The sequence below is a fragment of the Pleurodeles waltl genome, chromosome 1_2, assembly GCF_031143425.1.
Source record: "Pleurodeles waltl isolate 20211129_DDA chromosome 1_2, aPleWal1.hap1.20221129, whole genome shotgun sequence".
NCBI lineage: Eukaryota > Metazoa > Chordata > Amphibia > Caudata > Salamandridae > Pleurodeles > Pleurodeles waltl.
The window spans coordinates 735,573,006-735,594,628 of NC_090437.1; the positions used below are offsets into that span (position 1 = coordinate 735,573,006).

At 43.8% G+C, this 21,623-nt stretch overlaps 1 protein-coding gene across 2 annotated transcripts in view; it reads right to left on the reverse strand.

Moving 5' to 3' along the window:
* Positions 1-18,999: 18,999 nt before the first annotated feature.
* PDGFC (platelet derived growth factor C) overlaps positions 19,000-21,623 on the reverse strand; it is a 752,668-nt gene continuing 750,044 nt past the window's right edge. The window contains exon 6 of one of the 2 annotated variants that reach the window (XM_069243160.1): positions 19,000-20,989. In XM_069243160.1, the coding sequence (XP_069099261.1) occupies positions 20,873-20,989 (117 nt within the window). In that variant the 3' untranslated portion in view covers positions 19,000-20,872. The remainder of the gene's footprint in view (positions 20,990-21,623) is intronic. The other variant, XM_069243169.1, reaches the window with a different exon arrangement.

Genomic DNA, 21,623 nt, shown 5'->3' on the forward strand with positions numbered 1-21,623 from the left:
TTACTTTGCCACAGCAGTACGATTTTAGTATCAAAAGACCGATAATGACTAGTACACTAAGCATGAGCATTTTTGCTCAATTCCAGCAGCGTTTTCACCTCGAAATCGCCATTTTCGTCCTGCACTCGTGGCTCCCATTTTATACACGGCAGCCATTTTTAAAAGTTGCCCTCACATAGGCTTATAATACAGTCAGATTTGATTCCAAGGACACGTACACCTTGATTGACTTTTCTCTGACCTGGGCAAGCTGGAACCATTGCCTCAGGCCAAACCTGTTTGGTCAGTCCCTCTCCCAGTGGCCGAATCAGATAGCATCAAGGCACACCATGCCATAAAACCCTTATTATCGCTCACACACCCTGCCTAATCTTGCTCACACCTGCACCTGCTCTTTTCTTCTTCTTACTTTACGAGGGGGAGGTGGGGCGTTTTTATTGGGGGTCCACACTTATCTGATGTAAAATACTAGGCCTTGCCAGGTAATTTATTATGGGTTGGATGACATGAAATATGAGGTTTCATCATGACACTGTTTTTTCCTTTGTAGTGAAAACATGTGAATGACCAACCAAAATGTCAAGAATGTTTGCCTGAAGCTTAAAAAACTGTATATAAGGAAACCTGACTTTGCATTGACACACAGTCTCCTGCGAACATACAAACCGTGCTGTTGTACTTCTAGGACGCTTGTTACTTGGTTGCAGCCAATAAATTCGATCTTTGACTTCACCTAGAAGACTCTGAGTTTCTGTGGTCTGAATCAGGAAAGCACCCGAGGTCTTTGGGTGTACCCTGGCACCACTGGGTTACCGGATCAGTACCGGTTCTGAAAAACCCAGTATCTCAGAGGAGACACTTGAACCATGGTCCATGCAGTGTAAACAGTGATGCAAATCAGGGTTAGAGTGTGGTCCACACTTGGAAGTTGAGATAAGGTGCCGAAAAGTCTTAAAACGCTGCACATGCTCTGGGGGCAAAACAGTGATGCAGCAGAATTTGGGAAGCGCTGCTTGTGCACTGAGGATGAGAAGTGCAGGAAAGTCCCAGGAAATTCCCAGAGTGCTGCACAAGCACTGAAACTGATTAGCAGTGTATCCAAGGGTGGTCGCGCTATGCTCATGCTGACATTGAAAAGTGAGGCAGTGCTGAAGTAGAAAGTGTTGAAGCCCTCCACACACAGATGTGCAGTGGTACTAATCCTTGCAAGGAAATCTCCTTCAGGCATGAGGTCAATGAGAAGAAGCTAGCAAGGTCTTTGATGTCCCTGAGACCTGAAGCAGAACAGAGGACAAGCCAGCAAGACCTTGGAGTCACACTGGGGTGTTCTTCATGGGGCAGAGATTGGCAGGCAGCAGGGCAGCACAACAAGGCAGGGCAGCAGTTCCTGGGAACAATAAGTCTTGGCAGAGTGGTGATCCTGGCAACACTGCAGTCTTTACTCCAGCAGAGTTTAATTTAAGCCCAGAAGTGTACGACTTAAATGAGTCAAGAGACCCAGTACTTATACTGACAAATGCCTTTGATGTGGATGGTGACTACAAAAGACTTCTCCTGAAATGCACAGGCCCCCTTTTCAGGACAGCCTCAGTTCTAGACTGCCTGTGGGAGGTAATCAGCCCGTTTGTGTGGACTCTAGTCACTACCCTTTAATATGTAAGTGTGAGCCATTCCCAACCTCCTCCCCAGGAACACCCATCAGTATGCAGATGAATGCAGATGTAACTGAGTATCCTGTGTTGTGGGTATCTGAAGAGAATGCATAAGTGTAGCTGTCACCTAGTCCAAGTCAGACATGTTTTGGAGATAGGCTGTAGGAACACAGGGCAGAGAGTGTGAGAAATGTCCACTTTCTAAAAGTGGTATTTCTAAAATGTTAATAATAAATCCGACTTTACCAGTAAAGAGGATTTATTATTACCATTTCAATGGTACTAAACATGATGCAGCTGCTCCTCTCAGATCAGGAATTACAGCTTAAAGATTTTATAAGGAATTCCCATGAGGGGCAAGCCGCACAGTAATGAGAAATGACTTTCAGACATATTCATTACTGTTAGACTTGACAGCCTTAGGGTGGTCACCCCCTAACTTTTTGCCTGCCTGCCTCTACTTTTTGGACACTGTTTTTGCTGGTTTTAGGACTCTGCACACTTTACCACTGCCACCCCGTGCTAAAGTGCATATGTTCTCTCCCTTCAAACATGGTAACATTGGTTGACATCCAATTGACTTATTTAATCTACTTATAAGTCTCCAGTAAAGTGCACTACGTGTGCCAGGGCCTGAAGATTAAATGCTACTAGTGGGCCTGCTGCATTGATTGTGCCATCCAAATAAGTAGTCCCTTAACCATGCCTCAGGGCTGGCATTGCAAGGCCTGTGTGTGTAGTTACACTGCCATTTCAACTTGGCATTTTAAAGTACTTGCAAAGCCCTAAACTCCCCTATTTCTACACCCCTAAGGAGTGTCCTAAGTAACCCATAGGGCAGGGTGCTGTGTAGACAAAAGGCAGGACATGTACGTGTGTAGTTTACATGTCCTGGTAGTGTAAAACTCCTAAGTTCGTTTTTACACTGCAGTGAGGCCTGCTCCCTTCATAGGCTAACATTGGGGCTGCCCTCATACATTGTTTGAGTGGTAGCTGCTGATCTGAAAGGAGTAGGAATGTCATATTTATTATGGCCAGAATGGTGATACAAAATCCTGCTGACTGGTGAAGTTGGATTTAATATTACTATTTTAGAAATGCCACTTTTAGAAAGTTAGCATTTCTCTGCACTTAAATCATTCTGTGCCTTACAATCCATGTCTGGCTGGGCTTAGTTGACAGCTCCCTTGTGCATCCAGTCAGACACACCCCAAACACAGGATACTCAGCCTCACTTACATACATCTGCATTTTGAATGGGTCTTCATGGGCTGGGAGGGTGGAGGGTTTGACACTTCCATGTCAAAGGACAGTAGCCTGCCCTCACACAAAGGACTGCCACACCCCCTACTGGCACCCTGGCAGACAGGTTTGAACTGAAAGGGGACCTTGTGCACTTCTAAGCCACTCTTTGAAGTCTCCCCCACTTCAAAGGCACATTTGGATATTTAAACAGGGCCTCTGCCCCTACCAATTCAGACACTTCCTGGAGAAGAGAACCTGAACCAGAACCTGCATCCTGCCAAAAAGACCTGCCTGGCTGCTCAAAGGACTCACCTGTTGGCTTTCTGTGAAGGACTGCTGCCTTGCTGCTCTCGGGCTATGGTGAAGAAGTGCTCTCCAAGGGCTTGAATAGAGCTTGCCTCCTGTTCCCTGAAGTCTCAAGACCAAAAAGAATTCGGCCCATATTTATACTTTTTTAGCGCCGCATTTGCGTCGTGTTTTGACGCAAAATCGGCGCAAATTTACAAAATACAATTGTATTTTGAAAGTTTGCGCTGATTTTGCGTAAAAAAACAACGCAAATGTGGCTCTAAGAAAGTATAAATATGGGCCTTCATCTCTACAAGAAGGACTCCTTGTATGGCAAAATTAGATGCACAGCCTACAAGAAACGATGCACAGCTTGCACCGCAGTGAAAATTTCACTGCACGCTGAACCCGAACGATGCAGCCCGACTTTGCAATGAGGAGATCGATGCAGTGCCAGCGTAGCAACCAGAAATTCGACACACGGCCCTACTGGATCAACGTACAGCTGAGCCAGAATGACACAGCCCGACTTCCACAGAGGAATTGACGCAGCGGCTGCTGTGCGGTAGAAAATTTGTAGCAAACCCCACCAAATTGATGCATCTCCTGTGACTTCGTCTTGCCAGCGTCAGAAATCCGCGCATCATCCCGGGGGCGTCTGAAAACCCCGCAACCCAAAGAGGATCCACAACTGAGAGCCAGAAATAGATGCACAGCCATCCCTGTGTGAAAACTAAACGACGCATTGCCGTGTGCGGCCGAAGAAATCATCGTACACCCCTTTGTTTCTACGCTTCTCATCCTCTGCAGTTCTTTGCGGAGATTTTTCACACGAACCAGGTACTTTGTGTTTCAAAGAGACTTTGGGGGTCATTCCGACCCCGGCGGTCAAGGACCGCTGGGGTCGGCGGGAGCACCACCAACAGGCTGGCGGTGCCCCGCAGGGCATTCTGACCGCGGTGGTTTGGCCGCGGTCAGAACAGGAAAACCGGCGGTGTCCCGCCGGTTTTCCGCTGCCCTGGGAATCCCCCATGGCGGCGGGGGATTCCGACCCTCTCACCACCATCCTGTTCCTGGCGGTTCTGACCGCCAGGAACAGGATGGCGGTGAGGGGTGTCGTGGGGCCCCTGGGGGCCCCTGCAGTGCCCATGCCAATGGCATGGGCACTGCAGGGGCCCCCGTAAGAGGGCCCCACTTTGTATTTCAGTGTCTGCTTTGCAGACACTGAAATACGCGACGGGTGCCACTGCACCCGGCGCACATCCTCCACTCCGCCGGCTCCATTCGGAGCCGGCATCCTCATGGAGGGGTGTTTCCCACTGGGCTGGCGGGCGGCCTTTTGGCGGTCGCCCGCCAGCCCAGTGGGAAACCCAGAATACCCGCAGCGGTCTTTTGACCGCGCAGCGGTATTCTGGCGGTTCCCTCCAGGTGGGCGGCTCCCGCTGCCCACCGGGGTCAGAATGACCCCCTTTGTTTGCTTTTAAAAAACTTAAGACACTTTATATAACTTTTCAGTGATATCTCAACATATACTTATTGCATTTTTAATAATTTTGACCTGCATTTATCCAGATAAATATTACATATTTTTCTCAACACTGTGTGGTGTATCTTTGTGGTGCTATATGGTGGTATTGTATGATTTATTGCACAAATACTTTACACATTGCCTTCTAAGTTAAGCCTGACTGCTCAGTGCCAAGCTACCAGAGGGTGGGCACAGGATAATTTGGATTGTGTGTGACTTACCCTGACTAGAGTGAGAGTCCTTGCTTGGAAAGGGGGTAACATGACTGCCAACCAAAGACCCTATTTCTAACAATTACTGGGACATGAAAAACTTAAAGGTTCATGTCCTGCCTTTTGCCTACATGGCACGCTGCCCTATGGACTACCTAGGGCTTATCTTAGGGTTGACTTATTTGAAAAAAAAGGACAGTTCTGGGACTGGCAAGAGGTTTTAGAGGCCAGGTTGGGGCAACAGTGAGACTGCCTACACAGGCTGTGCAGTGGCAGGCCTGAGACATGTTTACATAGCTACTTAAATGGGTGACTCGATCAGTGCTGCAGGCCCCCTAGTAGTATTTAACTTACAGGCCCTGGGTATATGGTATATTACTCTACAAGGGGCATACCAGTAAATTAAATATGCCAATCGTGCATACACCAATGTTCCCATATTTTAGGGGAGAAGTAAATGCACTTTAGCACTGACTAACAGTGGTAAATTGCTAGAGTCTTAAGGCTAACAAAAAGATATAGCAACAAAACAGGAGATAAAGGCAAAAGGTTTGGGGTAAAGATGCCAGGTCTAACAATTACTTCATTAGCCTTCCAGCCAGGATGGGAGATGACACCTGTCCATGCAGGCTTTTCTTTATTACCCTTGGGAGTGTTCACATGTCCGGCCCAGGCATGCCTTTGTTTCTGGCCTTTGGGAATGTTCATACCTCCAGCCCAGCCAGGCCTTTGTTTCTGACCCTTGGGAAAGTTCACACCTCCTTGCAGGATGTCAGAATCCTTTATTGGTGGCAGCACCTGTAGGAAAGTACCATCTTGCCTGGCATGTTACCGCCATATTTCACCGTATTTATGTTGTTTTAGTCTATGTGTCACTGGTACCCTGCCAGGCAGGGCCCCAGTGCTCATAAGTATGTGCCCTGTATGTGTTCCCTGTGTGATGCCTAACTGTCTCACTGACGCTCTGCTAACCAGAACCTCAGTGGTTATGCTCTCTCTGCTTTCCAAATTTGTCACTAACAGGCTAGTGACTAAATTTACCAATTCACATTGACATACTGGTACACCCATATAATTCCCTAGTATATGGTACTGAGGTACCCAGGGTATTGGGGTTCCAGGAGATCCCTATGGGCTGCAGCATTTCTTTTGCCACCCATATGAAGCTCTGACAATTTTTACACAGGCCTGCCACTGCAGCCTGCGTGAAATAACATCCATGTTATTTCACAGCCATTTACCACTGCACTTAAGTAACTTATAAGTCACCTATATGTCTAACCTTCACCTGGTGAAGGTTGGGTGCAATGTTACTTAGTGTGTGGGCACCCTGGCACCAGCCAAGGTGCCCCCACATCGTTCAGGGCAAATTCCCCGGACTTTGTGAGTGCGGGGACATCATTACACGCATGCACTATACATGGGTCACTACCTATGTACAGCGTCACAATGGTAACTCCGAACATGGCCATGTAACATGTCTAAGATCATGGAATTGTCACCCCAATGCCATTCTGGCAATGTGGGGACAATTCCATGATCCCCCGGGTCTCTAGCCCAGAACCCGGGTACTGCCTTTCCGGGGTCTCATCTGCAGCTGCTGCTAACCCCTCAGACAGGTTTCTGCCCTCCTGGGGTCCAGGCAGCCCTGGCCCAGGAAGGCAGAACAAAGGATTTCCTCTGAGACAGGGTGTAACACCCTCTCCCTTTGGAAATAGGTGTGAAGGCTGGGGAGGAGTAGCCTCCCCCAGACTCTGGAAATGCTTTGATGGGCACAGATGGTGCCCATCTCTGCATAAGCCAGTCTACACCGGTTTAGGGATCCGCCAGCCCTGCTCTGGCGTGAAACTGGACAAAGGAAAGGGGAGTGACCACTCCCCAGACCTGCACCTCCCAGGGGAGGTGCCCAGAGCTCCTCCAGTGTCTCCCAGACATCTGCCATCATGGAAATAGAGGTGTCTTTGGCACACTGGACTGCTCTGAGTGGCCAGTGCCAGCAGGTGACATCAGAGGCTGCTTCTGATAGGCTCTTACCTCTCTTGGTAGCCAATCCTCCTTCCTAGGTAGCCAAACCTACTTTTCTGGCTATTTAGGGTCTCTGCTTTGGGGATCTCACCAGATAACGAATGCAAGAGCTCATCAGAGTTCCTCTGCATCTCCCTCTTCACCTTCTGCCAAAAGATCGACCGCTGACTGCTCAGGACGCCTGCAAAACCGCAACAAAGTAGCAAGATGACTACTAGCAACCTTGTATCGCTTCATCCTGCCGGCTTTCTCGACTGTTTCCAGGTGGTGCAAGCGCTGGGGGTAGCCTACCTCCTCTCTGCACCAGGAGCTCTGAAGAAATCTCCTGTGGGTCGACGGAATCTTCCCCCTGCAACCACAGGCACCAAAAGACTGTCTCACTGGTCCTCTGGGTCCCCTCTCAGCACGACGAGCGTGGTCCCTGGAACTCATCATCTCTGTCCAAGTGACTCCCACAGTCCAGTGACTCTTCAGTCCAAGTTTGGTGGAGGTAAGTCCTTGCCTCCCCACGCTAGACTGCATTGCTGGGTACCACGTGATTTGCAGCTGCTCTGGCTCCTGTGCACTCTTCCAGGATTTCCTTTGTGCACAGCCAAGCCTGGGTCCCCGACACTCCTTCCTGTAGTGCACAACCTTCTGAGTTGTCCTCCGGCGTCGTGGGACTCCCTTTTGTGACTTCGGGTGGACTCCGGTTCACTTTTCTTCTAAGTGCCTGTTCAGGTACTTCTGCGGGTGCTGCCTGCTTCTGTGAGGTCTCCCTACGTTGCTGGGTGCCCCCTCTGTCTCCTCTTCTAAGTGGCGACATCCTGTTCCCTCCTGGGCCACAGCAGCACCCAGAAATCTCTACCACGACCCTTGCAGCTAGCAAGGCTTGTTTGCAGTCTTTCTGCGTGGGAGCACCTCTGCAAGCTTCATCGTGACGTGGGACATCCATCCTCCAAAGGAGAAGTTCCTAGTCCTCTTCTTTCTTGCAGAACTCTAAGCTTCTTCCAACAGCTTCTTCCTTGCACCCTCAGCTGGCATTTCCTGGGCTCCTGCCTACTCTCGACACTGTTGCAACTATTGGACTTGGTCCCCTTGTCTTACAGGTACTCAGGTCCGGAAATCCACTGTTGTTGCATTGCTGGTGTTTGTTCTTCCTGCAGAATCCCCCTATCACGACTTCTGTGCTCTCTGGGGGTAGTAGGTGCACTTTACACCTACCTTTCAGGGTCTTGGGGTGGGCTATTTTTCTAACCTTCACTGTTTTCTTACAGTCACAGCGACCCTCTACAAGCTCACACAGGTTTGGGGTCCATTCGTGGTTTGCATTCCACTTTTGGAGTATATGGTTTGTGTTGCCCCTATACCTATGTGCTCCTATTGCAATCTATTGTAACTTTACACTGCTTGCATTACTTTTCTTGCTATTACCTGCATAATTTTGGTTTGTGTACATATATCTTGTGTATATCTCTTATCCTCATACTGAGGGTACTCATTGAGATACTTTTGGCATATTGTCATAAAAATAAAGTACCTTTATTCTTAGTACTTCCGTGTATTGTGTTTTCTTATGATATTGTGCATATGACACCAGTGGTATAGTAGGAGCTTTACATGTCTCCTAGTTCAGCCTAAGCTGCTTTGCCATAGCTACCTTCTATCAGCCTAAGCTGCTAGAAACACCTCTTCTACACTAATAAGGGATAACTGGACCTGGCACAAGGTGTAAGTACCTTTGGTACACAATACAAGCCAGGCCAGCCTCCTACAGCACCTGCAGGCTGTCAGCCGGGGTACAGAAAATCTTAAGGTAACCATGTGAGCAACCTTTAAGGTAGCCACCTGGGTGGATGTCACAATAAATGAGGTTTAATGAGACAGATTGTTTGGTACCAAATATGACATAGGTCAGTGGGACCATAATGGAGTTGGAATTCTTGGTGGTGCTTGAGTGCCAAACTATGTCATCCTGTGGATCACTGATCACTTATAGTAGTATTTCATTAAAAAGGCTTCCATATGGACATATATTCTTACACTCATATGTGCACACTTTAAATATAATGCCCCCAGGGCTTAAGGTGCCTACCCTATGGGTGACTGGCATATATTAAAAGCAGTGCCTTGACCTGCAGTGTTGGGTTTGAGCAGTTTACACTGTTCCAGCAGTCTGCATTAGCAGGCCAGTGCTTCAGGTCCCAGTGATCCCTTTAACACCCATGCCCTGAGTACTATTGGAACGATGTATCAGGGACTTATAATGGGGCTAAAGTCCCTGTTAATTGGGGATACCAATTTACACATATAAAAATTTAGGGAAAGAGCACTGGCACTGAGCCCTGGTTAGCAGGCTTAAATACAATACTCAAAGTCAGAACCAACAACACTGGGACAGAAAGTGACCATACAAAAAGGGCACTTTCTCGCATCCCATAAATTAAATGCCAGGGGGCCAGCAGCATTAATTGTGACACCTCCATTAAGTAGGCTTTTATACGTGTCTCAGGCCTACCATTTCAACCTGTGTATGCAGTTCTAAATTGCAATATAGACCTGGAAAAATAAACCTTTTTCTAGGCCTAAATCCTCCTCTCTAGTACATATATGTCACCCCTAGTGTAGGCCCTAAATAGCAAATAGGTCAAGGTACAGCGTATTTAAAAACGTGGACATGTAGTTTTAATTTTTATATTTCTTGGTATTGAAAAACTCTCAAATTCATTGTTCACTACTGAAAGGCCTGAGTCTCCCATAGGATAACATTGGATTGACCTATTGCATTTAATAAGTGAGAATTTTTAAGTGGGAGCAAATAGGAATGTTGAGTTTGATGTCTAAAGAAATGTAATTTAAAACCCTCTTTACTATTTTTTTAGGTCACAATTCTGAAAATGCCACTTTTAGAAAGTTGGCATTTTCTTGACCCAACCATTTGGTGCCTGAAGCCTTTATCCTGGGTCACATGACTACAAGTGTAGCCTGCATCTGGTCTATGTGTATTTTGCACAGACAGTGAGACAAGAGTAAAATAGGAATTGGCAGGATGGACCATCTCTGGCTTGATGAGGAGGAGGAGCTGTTGCCTACTACACTTGCTCCTCACAAAGTCACTACCTAAGCACATTCACAAAGGGTTTGACATGAGTCTTTTATGGCCTCAGACAAGCTGGACTAGGGCAGGGATGCGGGACATTCCAAACACCTTTGGGAATGAAAATCTTGAGAACCTTCTCTGACTTCATAGTGGGTACAAAGTATAAATAATGAACCCTCAGATCCAACTCTTCAGTGCACCTCTTGACCTGTGAAAAAATCAGAACGACTGCTGTGCTGCTCTGCAAGAAGGACATTGCTCTGCTGTCCTACTTTCCTGCTGCCCTGTTGCTCTGCTGCCCTGCTGCTTGAGTAAAAAGGACTGGAGTTGCATCTTAATCATAGGACCATCAGAGTGACTCCTGGAGCTAATTGGCAAGCTTCCAGATCGGACCCTCCAAGACAGAAAAGGCTCCAATCATCTTGAACCCAGCACTTGGACACTACTTGCTGAGTCATGCTCTCTAAGTGGTGCCATCATAGTCCTTGACCCTTAAAGTAGGTCTGAAGATTCTCTGACAGCCTAGTTGTGGTCCTGTGGGGATTCAATAACCAAAGAGGTTGTGACTCTAAATTGGCCCAGCTGACCACAGAGGAATGGACACTGCATGAGACATGGCTAGAGAGAGACCTGCTGCTTAGAAGCCTGCTCCGATGAGCTCGGGCTCTAAGAGTGACCACAAATAACTTTTCCATTAGTTGAACCTAGTCATATTTTTCATCCCCAGAGGACCGAGACATGCCATTGAGGCTTGCTGGTGGGGGGTGCTTGCAAACAAAGCAGATAGGAAAACAAGGTTCAGTGAGTTCTGTACTTTTTGCCTTGCTGAATACGAGTTCAGCAGGATGTCATAACAAATGACTCATGCCTCATGAAAAGCTGCCCAGTTACAACTTCAAGCGTGGCTAAGTCAGAAAGTAAAATCTTGAACAGAAGAGTGACAGAATATCTATCTTACTCATGAAGCAATTTTTGTCTACAAAACCCTGCCAAAAACAGCGGTTCCAGCAGGAGGTCAATAACAATGTAGCTGTCTCTGAGGAATAGCCTTGTACCTTGCCCCACTGATATATGTCAACTTTTGTCCCAGAGAAGGCAAAAATGTTGACCCGGGACAGCCCACTTGGTGTAGCTTGCCTCAACTCCATTGAAATTGAACGGAAATCACACCTAAGCTCTGGCCAACCATGAAATGTTGATCTGATTTTTACTATTTGGGAAAGCCATGCAAGACCTGGTGGTCACTTGATTGGCAGTCAGAAGCAGGGAAAAATGTACTCTGGTCCACATCTACAAAGAAACAACTCCATTCATATTAGAGAAATTAGCGTTCAGTATTTTAGAAGCTAAGGTGATGTTTGGTGTTTTTTTAATCAGGAAACAAAAAATGTCAACACTGTCATAATTACATTTTCTCCTAAAGTGATGCTGTTGTGTCATGAAGGAAGCACTTTTGTTTTGCTTATTCTTTAGAGACAACCATTATTCATTTATATTTAGAATATTGTACTATTGACGGGTGCTGAATTAAATTGCTCATCGTTTTGCATTTTTGCCTTCTGTAATGATGTCAAAATATTTCAACAAGTCTTCATGGTTTGTACTTGAATCATGTTTTGTGTAGATTTTCCAGTGTGGATTTGTCTTTGTGGCTTTTCCTATGTGGGTTTTCATGTAATTCAGTTCATAGAACCCTCATGCTTTGGGACTCAGATGGACCAGAACCATCCAAATGGCCCTTTTAATAGTAAGAATCACCAACACCACAAAAATGTAAAGTACCATGCAAGTCTACAGTTGCACACAAATCTCAGAAGACTTTTTATGACTATCTGAACTATCAACTTTCACTGTAGTGGTTGTCGAAAGGGAGTAGGTCACACATTGCATGATTAGTTTGAAAGTGGTTTTCTGCATTCTGGCAAGGGTGAAAATCTTATGCATGCCTCATATGCCAAATTAATACAAAGCTTTCTCAGACAGTTTCATAAGTTTGTATCCCTTTTCAACAGCGGCACTAACTTTTACACAGTGTTAAAATAGTGCCCTACCAGTTTATGTGTGAGATTTTAAACAAGAGCATCTACCTGATGGAAATGAATGCCTCTACTGAATTAAGTGTCACCAGCATGGCATGGCAGGTGTATCCATTTGCTGCAATATGGAAAAAAGCCAATTAAGGTAAAATTGTGGACGAGCTATATACTTTATGAGTTAATGTCAGAGCTGGTATTGACTTTTTGATGTAGTCTCTTAGCCAATCTTTTGGTATCTACATTTACTAAAGAAGCCTATAATAAAGCTGCAAGCTGAGTAGTTTCTGGATTTCAATAACACTGTATTCAATATTTTGTAAACTGCTTTATGATGACTTCCTTATACATACTGAGTAGCTGAGTTACCAATATGGCTGAGAATTCTATACAGACCTGTAGAAGTCTACTGATAATCTGAGCAGATCAGCTAAAATGTCTTTCATTGCTATTGCAACCATGTTGAGCTACTGTGATAGCTGTTTCATTATCAAAAATGTTGTGATCTTAGCTTAAGACTATTTGAAATATGAGCTATAGACTGCCCCTTAGTTTGCACCAATCTTGTCAATAAAGATTACATTATCAGGAGTCTGCTGTGTACCAATACATACCATTTTTTGAATGTCTACCAGACCTCATTCCTTCTATATTTACCTGATAAGATTTTACCATCACTGTACCATTTAGAAGACAACCCAGTCCCAAATCTTCCAGACTGCATCCTCTGCAGATGAGAACACAAGCAACCTCAGTTTTGACCTACTTAGGTCTCATCAGTGAGGTATATCTTCAGTCCTATAGCACAGTGAGCATGGGACCGACATCTGGGCATACCGGTCGCACTAAGGGCACCTGCCACAAAAATAACAAGACAATGGAAAGAATGCTTGAATTAATCTCAGCCAATGACAATCACCCTAGGCCACATTCCAGCCCATTGTTTTTGCCCTCTATGACATTCTAGATAGAGGCCCACCTTACGCTCATCAGTCTTGGCTCTGCCCCAATAGGAATAGTCCAACCTAAACTTTCAGGCCATGTCCCCTCCAGATGGGAGAACAAGCAACCCCAGACCAGTTTCAATCTAATTTGGTCTTATCATTGAGGTACAGCTTGAGTCTTGTATACTTCAGTGGGAAGGTTTCTTAGAGCCTTCACATTTAGAATGAAGATTAAAAAGACATAACCATGCAGGATTTCCATGCCATTGTTACCTCTGCTACAGAATCAATCCCCACATTATTGCAAAAGCAAATTTTATTTACAAACAAAAGTGCTTTTTATTAACCCCTTCTCCGCCATGGACCTAACGGTTACATCCTTGGCTGCAACAATGATGTGCCAAGGACGTAACTGTTAAATCCAGGGACAGGCTCAAGGGGGGAGAGCTAGCGCTCCCTCCATGAGCCTCCCACCACCCTCCTATGGGCAGGGATGGAAGGGGAATCACTTCCCCTCCCACCCCCAAACCCCACCACAACCCCAATAATGTCTAGTGATGTCAGCACACGACCATACACTGACCTCATCAGAGGCCCTCCCTATCGCGCCGGAAGCTGAGCTTCCAGTGTGGATCAGAAGAGAAATGCTTTGGCATGAGGGGAGTGACCTGTTGAGCAAGGGTCGCTCCTGGTGGGGGCAGTTTTTATAAGATCTTTTCTTCCCCCCAGGGGGCAGATTGGTCTATTTTAATAAGGCCGCCACTGGACGGCAGACATTTTTTAAAAAATGTAAACAATGAAAAGGAGTGACCCCTTGAACAAGGGTCTCACCCTGTGGGGGGACATTTTTTATTATGCAATTTCTGCCCTCCCTGGAGGAGGATCGGCCTATTTTAATTAGGCCAATCTACCCCCCGGGGGGAGGGAGAAGCCACTAGGCACCAGGAATAATTTTTATTTTTGCGTAAACAATGAAGGGGAGCAACTTCTTGGGCAAGGGTCGCTACCCTGGGGGCAATTATTTATGAGGCCCTTTCTGCCCCCCCTGGCACAAAACACTTAGGCCCATATTTATACTTTTTGACGCACAACTGCGCCAACGCAGTTGTGCGTCAAAAATGTTAACGCCATTCCAAAGCGCCATGCGGGCGCCTTATTTATTGAATGACGTTAGCCGGCGCTGCAGACTGGTGTGGGTCAAAAAAAATTACTCACACCAGGCAGCGCCGGCGTAGGGGAAAATGGAGCTTGGGCGTCAAAAAATGGGGCAAGTCAGGTCTGAGACAAAATTTTGGCCTCAACCCGATTTGCGCCATTTTGTTTGACACCCAACCCCCATTGAAATGACTCCTGTCTTAGCAAAGACAGGAGTCATGCCCCCTTGCCCAATGGCCATGCCGAGGGGACCTATGTACCCTGGGCATGGTCATTGGGCATAGTAGCATGTAGGGGGGCACAAATCAGGCCCCCCTATGCCACACAAAAAATACGAAAAAAATACTTACCTGAACTTACCTCAACCTCCCTGGGATGGGTCCCTCCATCCTTGGGTGTCCTCCTGGGGTGAGCAAGGGTGGCAGGGGGTGTCCCTGGGGGCATGGGAGGGCACCTCTGGGCTCCTTCTGAGCCCACAGGTCCCTTAACGCCTGCCCTGACCCAGGCGTTAAAAAACGGCGCCCATCAGGCCTTAAAGTAATTTTTGGGAAGGGAACGCCTACCTTGCATATAATTAACGCAAGGCTGGTTCCCCCTTCCAAAAAATGGCGCACATGGTGGAACTTTGACGCCCGCTGCGTAGGACGTCAAAGTATAAATATGGAGCAGGGTTTGCGGCGAATGTGCGTCAAAAATTTTGACGCACATTCGGCGCAAACAGAGTATAAATATGCCCCTTAGGCACCAGGAATTTGTGTGTGTGTGTTTTGTTTGGGGGGCAGCTCTGTGGGCAAGGGTCACTCCCCATGGGGGCACATTACTGTTGCCCATTTCTTCCCCCCTTTGGGGCAGATTGGCCTATTTTTGGAAGGCCCATCTGCCCCCAAGCGGGGCAGAAAGCCCAGCAGAGACCAGGGAAGAACTTTTTTCAATAAAAAAAGGGCGGGGTATGGCAATACCCCCATCCCAAATAAATGGAGACAAAGTTGTTCTGCCCACTGGTGGGCAGATGGGGCAATTACCCCTGACCCACTCACCGAGGGGGGCAGAAAGCCTATGAGATGCCAGGGAATTAAAATAATAATAATAATAATGGGGTGGTGGCTACCAACCAGTATGGGCATGGTTATGCCCCCACCCCAACTGAACAGTCTTTCAGCTCTCCCCCCGCACACTAAAAGATCTTATACCGATGGCAAGAAAGAGGACATTTGATTATTTGGGGTTTTGGTTTTACATTTGGGCCATGACAGCTTGTCTAACTCTCAAAATGTTTCCACTTGGAATGGTGAGGGGTGCCATTTTTTGGACTTCAGAATGCTGCCATGTAGAAAAATCTACGAGACCTAGACACATCTGAAAACTAAACATCTGGGTTGAGTCCAGGGTGGTGTGCTTCACATGCACCCTGCACCATTTTCCTACCCACAATGCCCTGCAAACCTCCAACCTTGCTTCAAATCATACATTTTCCCTATATGTTTGTGATGGAACCTTCTGGAATCTGCAGGCAGCCACAAAATTCCTAACACCCAGCATTGTCCCATCTATACTGATAATATTTCTGCCCCACTTGTCAGCCAAAAAATGTTTTTTTTCAAACTGCACTTTTGGAACCACTTTGGTTCCACCGCAATTTCAACCTGTTTTTGGCTCTTCCCTGTGACAAGCACTCCATTCTGAATTCCCTTAGGTGTCTAGTTTTCAAAAATGCATAGGTTCGGTAGGTTTCCCTAGTTGCCGACTGAGCTAGAGGCCAAAATCCACAGCAAGGCACTTTGCAAAAAACTGGTCAGTTTTAATTGGGAAAATGTGATGTATCCAAGTTGCACTTTCTGTCGCGGGCATTAGGCCTACCCACACAATTGAGGTACCATTTTTATCAGGGGTCCTGGGGGAACACAGAGAAGAAGAACAAGTGATATTGCCATTTGTCTTTCTCTTTATTTTTTCCTTCCAAATGTAAGCGAGTCTGCAAAAAAGACATCTGTTTGAGAAATGCCCTGTAATTCACATGCTAGTATGGGGACCCTGGAATTCAGAGAAGTGCTAATAACCGCAGATCCTCAACACCTTATCTAGTGCCCATTTTGGAAATACAAAGATTTCCTTGATACCTATAATTGAATCTTTACATTTTGCCAAATAAATTGCTGTATTCCTGCTATACAATGAAAACCCATTGCAAAGTTCACCTCATTTATTGGCTCTGGGTACCTAGGGTTCTTGAAAAACCTACAAGCCCTATATACAGTATCCTTGAAACCAGACGGGTCCAGTGGACATAACAGTATATTGCTTTTGAAAATCTGACATGGCAGGAACAAGTTACAGAGTAAAACATAGAGAGAAATGGCTGTTTTTTTACCACAATATCAATATCTTTTTTTTATTTCAGCTGTTATTTTCTGTAGGAAGACCTTGTAGGATCGACACAAATGACCCCTTGCTCAATTCAGAATTTTGTCTACTTTTCAGAAATGTTTAGCTGTCCAGGATCCAGCATTGGTTTCACGCCCATTTCTGTCACTAACTGGAAGGAGGATGAAAGCACAAAAAATAGTAAAAATGGGGTATGTCCCAATAAAATGCCTAAATTCTGTTGATTTTAGCACCACAAACCCTTTGTTGATGGCATTTGGAGGGCAAAAAACCACAAGCTTTCATCTGCAGCCCTTTGATTTAAAAAAAAACAAAAAAAGTCACTGTATTTTGGCAAATTTTTTGGTCTCCTTCAGGGGAACCCTAAACTCTGGGTACCTCTAGAATCCCTAGGATGTTGGGAAAAAAAGGATGCAAATGTTGCATGGGTAGCTTATGTGAACCAAAAAGAATGAGGGCCTAAGAGCGAACTGCCCAAAATAGCCAAAAATACACCTGCTACCTGAGGGGGGAAATGCCTGGCAGCAAAGGGATTAAGCAAAGAGCACATGCACTTTAGCACTGGTCAGCAGTGCTGAAGCCAACAAAAATGAATTCAGCAAAAAAGTGGAGGGAAAAGACAAAAAGTTTGTGAACCATCCTGCAGATAGCGCCAGGTCTAATACCAATTTTGCAGTTCTCATAATTTTTTAGAAATTTTATGTAATTACAATAAAGCAAATTGCGTGAATTTAGCACACCCCTAATTAAAAGTCCTTCCAGTCACTAAAAATAAGCAATAACTAGTGGAACAGTGGGTTATATTATGATCTTGGATTTATTTGAACATCCATCCAAAGCCAAGTCACGTAGATTCACCGTGAAAAATGACATTACACTCAAGTGGATAACATTTTTAGAACAGTTGAAAATGGGACTCTGTTATGCAAATATTATAATGCAGAAATATGCCTTGGGCACTTAATTTTTGGTTTAAAACCACAGATTCAATCTGAATTTTTGTAAATATGGTTCTACAACTTGATAGTTTCTATATTGGATATTACATCTAACTGAGGCCCCAAACACAACATCTTATATGTGTAATGTAGATTCTGGAACGTTAGTGCACCTTGCCACTTTGAACTTGCTATTTGAAAGTATTACTTAAGGGAAATTTAATCTATACCTGATATGATTACTTTCATGTTGACTTAAGCAGTTGAACAAACAAGATATATTATCAAGAATTAAAGTTATGTTGGACACAATGAAACTCTTAAAGTCGAAGTCGTCAGATTCTTACTAGCACAAGTGTTACAGTAAAGTGGGAATTTCTGCAGCCAGAGGCCATGGTGTCAGTGGCTAACAATGTAACTATGTTTGTTTGTCGAATAGCCCATTGCATGGCTACCTAAGCAAACACCATTTTGGATGCATGCTTTACCTTTTTCTTCAATATACTTTAATTTCATTGCTTCACATATTATCATAGCTTGTATTTATTATATATTTACTGAATGTTATTTATATCTCTGTCATTGCCAGAATATTTTTTGACATAAATATTATGAGCTGAATATCATCTACATAAATGCCACCCTATTGTAGTTCAAAATAGAAAATATACACCCAATGGAACACTATTTTTGTAAATAATATCTAGGGCACAATATTTATGTCAGATGATATTTCAGTGTACGATATTCTGCCATACAGTCATGGGGGTAGTGATTATTCGGGTTTTTAATGTGTGCAAATAATTACATGAAATGTTCTCAGAGTGAACCCAACTTACCTGTTATTATTGAATTACAGGTACAAGCACTAATAAATGTAAGATCTTTCAGAACTAATAAATGATTTCAACTTAGAAAAAACCTACATAGGCACAGTTGCCCGAGCTATTTGTCACAGTCTCATAAGTAATGTTACTCAGTGTCCATTCATGACATAGCACTTACTCACCATTTCCAGTCTCCATGTCTATCCCCGATACAAAGACAGGGGTCTGTAAGACATTTGGACAGTCCTGCTGTAATAACATCCTTTTCCCACTTTACATAACTTACATATAAAGCAATTTCTCTTTTCTTCTTTCACCTACTTAGTCCGATTATTGTTGAAGTAAATCTACAATACACACTTGAATGCATCTTTCACTCATTGGGCTAGACTTGTTAACCTGCTGAATTAAGAAACCTGGCTAAGTATTCATGATACTCACAAAGAATAGATTGATGTGAATTATCATTTAATTAATTTTGAATGGAGATGGTTTACTTATTGGTCGGTCGTTTTGAAACCTTAGTTCTCTCCATAACAGATATTATATCTATTCACTTTGTGTATGGTAAACTGAATTACATTTTGGAGCAGAACGCAAAACAATTGGTGCTTGCGAGTTCAAAGCTTCTTCCAAATATCAAAATGACAAGGCTCAGACAAGGATCACAAAAATTGAGATATCAAAGCAATTTACAAGCACAGCATTTTATTGTTTCCTTCCAACTTGCCAAATTGGATTAAGTGCATTTTCTAAAATATACATGGGAAAAACAAGTGAATGTCCTGTAACATAATAGCCTGCATGAATCCACAAATTTGTAGTGATTATCTTCCTTTTAAAGGTTACCTGGTAACTCAACCATCTAGTATACCAAAGAGAAAGGGGCTGATTTAGTTAAAAAAAAAAATCCCCCCAAAAATCTGTAATTTCATGGATATATCGCACACCTTTTAAATTTGAATTCCGTAGGGGATGTGGATTAGAAGTGAAGTAAAGTTTGCACATCTCCAGTATGTGCAAATAGGAGTGCTTGACATACACCTGGTTCTAGAAAATTGTATTCTTTGTAAATTCGATGGCAAAAGCACTTAGGTCAGGCAGGAAGTTTGAAAAAAACATTTAGTAGTCAATAGTTCCCAACAAGGCTTTCTACCAATTAGTGGTCATCTTACAGCCAAAGCAAATTAAAGGTGACTCTCCTAAATAGATCGCTTGCAGAAACCCTCATGCACTATATGAATAATTGTATCATGCTCAGTGACCAAAATTAATTTGGGACTCAGCATTAAAATGTATTGGCATTGCTTTTTGGATTTGAAATGAAAATGTTTACAAAATGAAATAAAGAATTTAGAGACTATATATATCAAATACAAACAACTATCAAACAACGTAGCCTTTGATCACAGTTTCTGAAGCTACAGAAATGTAAATATGAAAAATAAATAACAAATACCATGGCTTCTTAGGACCAAGTAGTATGCAAGTAGCTTCAAGAAATTGATTTGGAGTAAAGCCATCAGATTACTTAAATGAGAGGTGTCAAAATTTAAGCTTAGGCTATAAGAGAATGTGCCCAGGTGCCTGATGAAAGGAAGGACATATGACCAAGCAGATAGTCCATAATGGAAACTGTAGAGAATGTCGTTAAAGAACGAATAAGACTTTGAGCCTTACTTTATGAGTATATTTTCTCACATGAGTAAATATAGCCTCCAAATTTAAACACCTGGACATTACAATTATGACATAATTTAGCACCATATACAAATACTGACTACTTATCTTTGCAACCACTTTTCTCCTCATACAAATGCACTCTGCAAAAATGTAATAAAAACTAGTAAAAGCTGATCTAAATTGTAATAAAAGATAGAATATTAAATACCTTTGGTAAAAATAGATATGTTCAACAAGATTAGAAAAGCAAATAGTTATGTATTCAAAATGAATGAGTATAAAAATGTACACTATTTAAAAAAAGACCGTTAGCATGCTTTATGGGAGGACAAGATTGCCGTTTGTCCCACAAATTGCTATCTTGGTCCAGTCAGCTTGTATAGCCTAGAGGGAAAGAAACATGAATGTGACTTTCAGGATCATGAATAAAATACAGAACAAATTCCAGTTCAATTGTGACTGGCATGAATGTGAGGATCCTTCTTCAGTACTGGCATGAAGCTCCAAGTTTTAAGACTTTTGTTTTTATTCTTTAAAGGAAAGTCTTCGCACCACCTTTGTGGCATCATTCTCTTTGCAGGTATACCGTGATGATGTTCAAGAATCAAGCTAGCAGTCATGTCTCCATGTAGACACATACATCAGTTTTATTGTTATTTTCTGTGGTAAAGCCTCCAGAAAACAGTCACATTATTCTGCATGGTGTTCTCCCAACTGGACATATAGGCACATGGTGTCTCTTCTCTTGAACTCACTTAAAATCTGAGAGGTGGGAAGTACCCAAACCAGATGTATGAGATTAAGCATGAACATATGAGCAAGGACCAGTCGTGAAAGAGTGGCAAACTGAATGTGCGTTGTTCAGGGAAACGTAATGTTGTCTAGCCTTCTGAATTTCCTTTGCAAACACAGTCACATTGCTCATGGTGTTCCAGGGGAACATCTGTCAGCGATTTATGTAAGCCTCTAGTCCCACTCCTGTGCTTCAGCTGAAGAACCTAAAAGATGACAAGACAACAAATAACAGCTATTAAAACCAGACCCTTCTTCACTAGTAGATATGAAATGTAATATAGAAATTCACAAAAGAGAAGCCATAACCAGATAAGGGTAGCTTTATTTATTAAACTCACCAATATGTTTTATTTTTTAGGTTCAATGTACCTGCTTATGTATGTACTGTAAAGTGCAAAACTAGATTCACACTAGATACAATAAAAAAGGGCAATTTTCAGGCTGGGAATGGAGTACATTCCTTTGTGGCTTAAGGTTTGGCAGGGTAACTGGTTAGGAAGGCACAATGTTGGGAGTGAAGAAGGTGGTCTTTCTTGTGGACTATACATCCCATAGTAGATGGTTATTGTATTCAAATTTGTGGCATGAGAATTATTACTATTACACTATGACAGGGGAATACATCTTCTGGTGTTATTCTGAAAAAAGATAAGATTTATCTTTTTTCCAGTATGTAGTTATTAGGAATCACACCACGAAGGTGCCAAGAGAAAATATGGGTTGAGAGAATTAATGGTGGTCTAGATGGCAGTTTCTGTACCCAGGACAAGCCACGTTAGAGACTGGGGAAAGAAGGTTTTATCTGAGCCCATGACTATTTGGAGTTACTGAAACTAC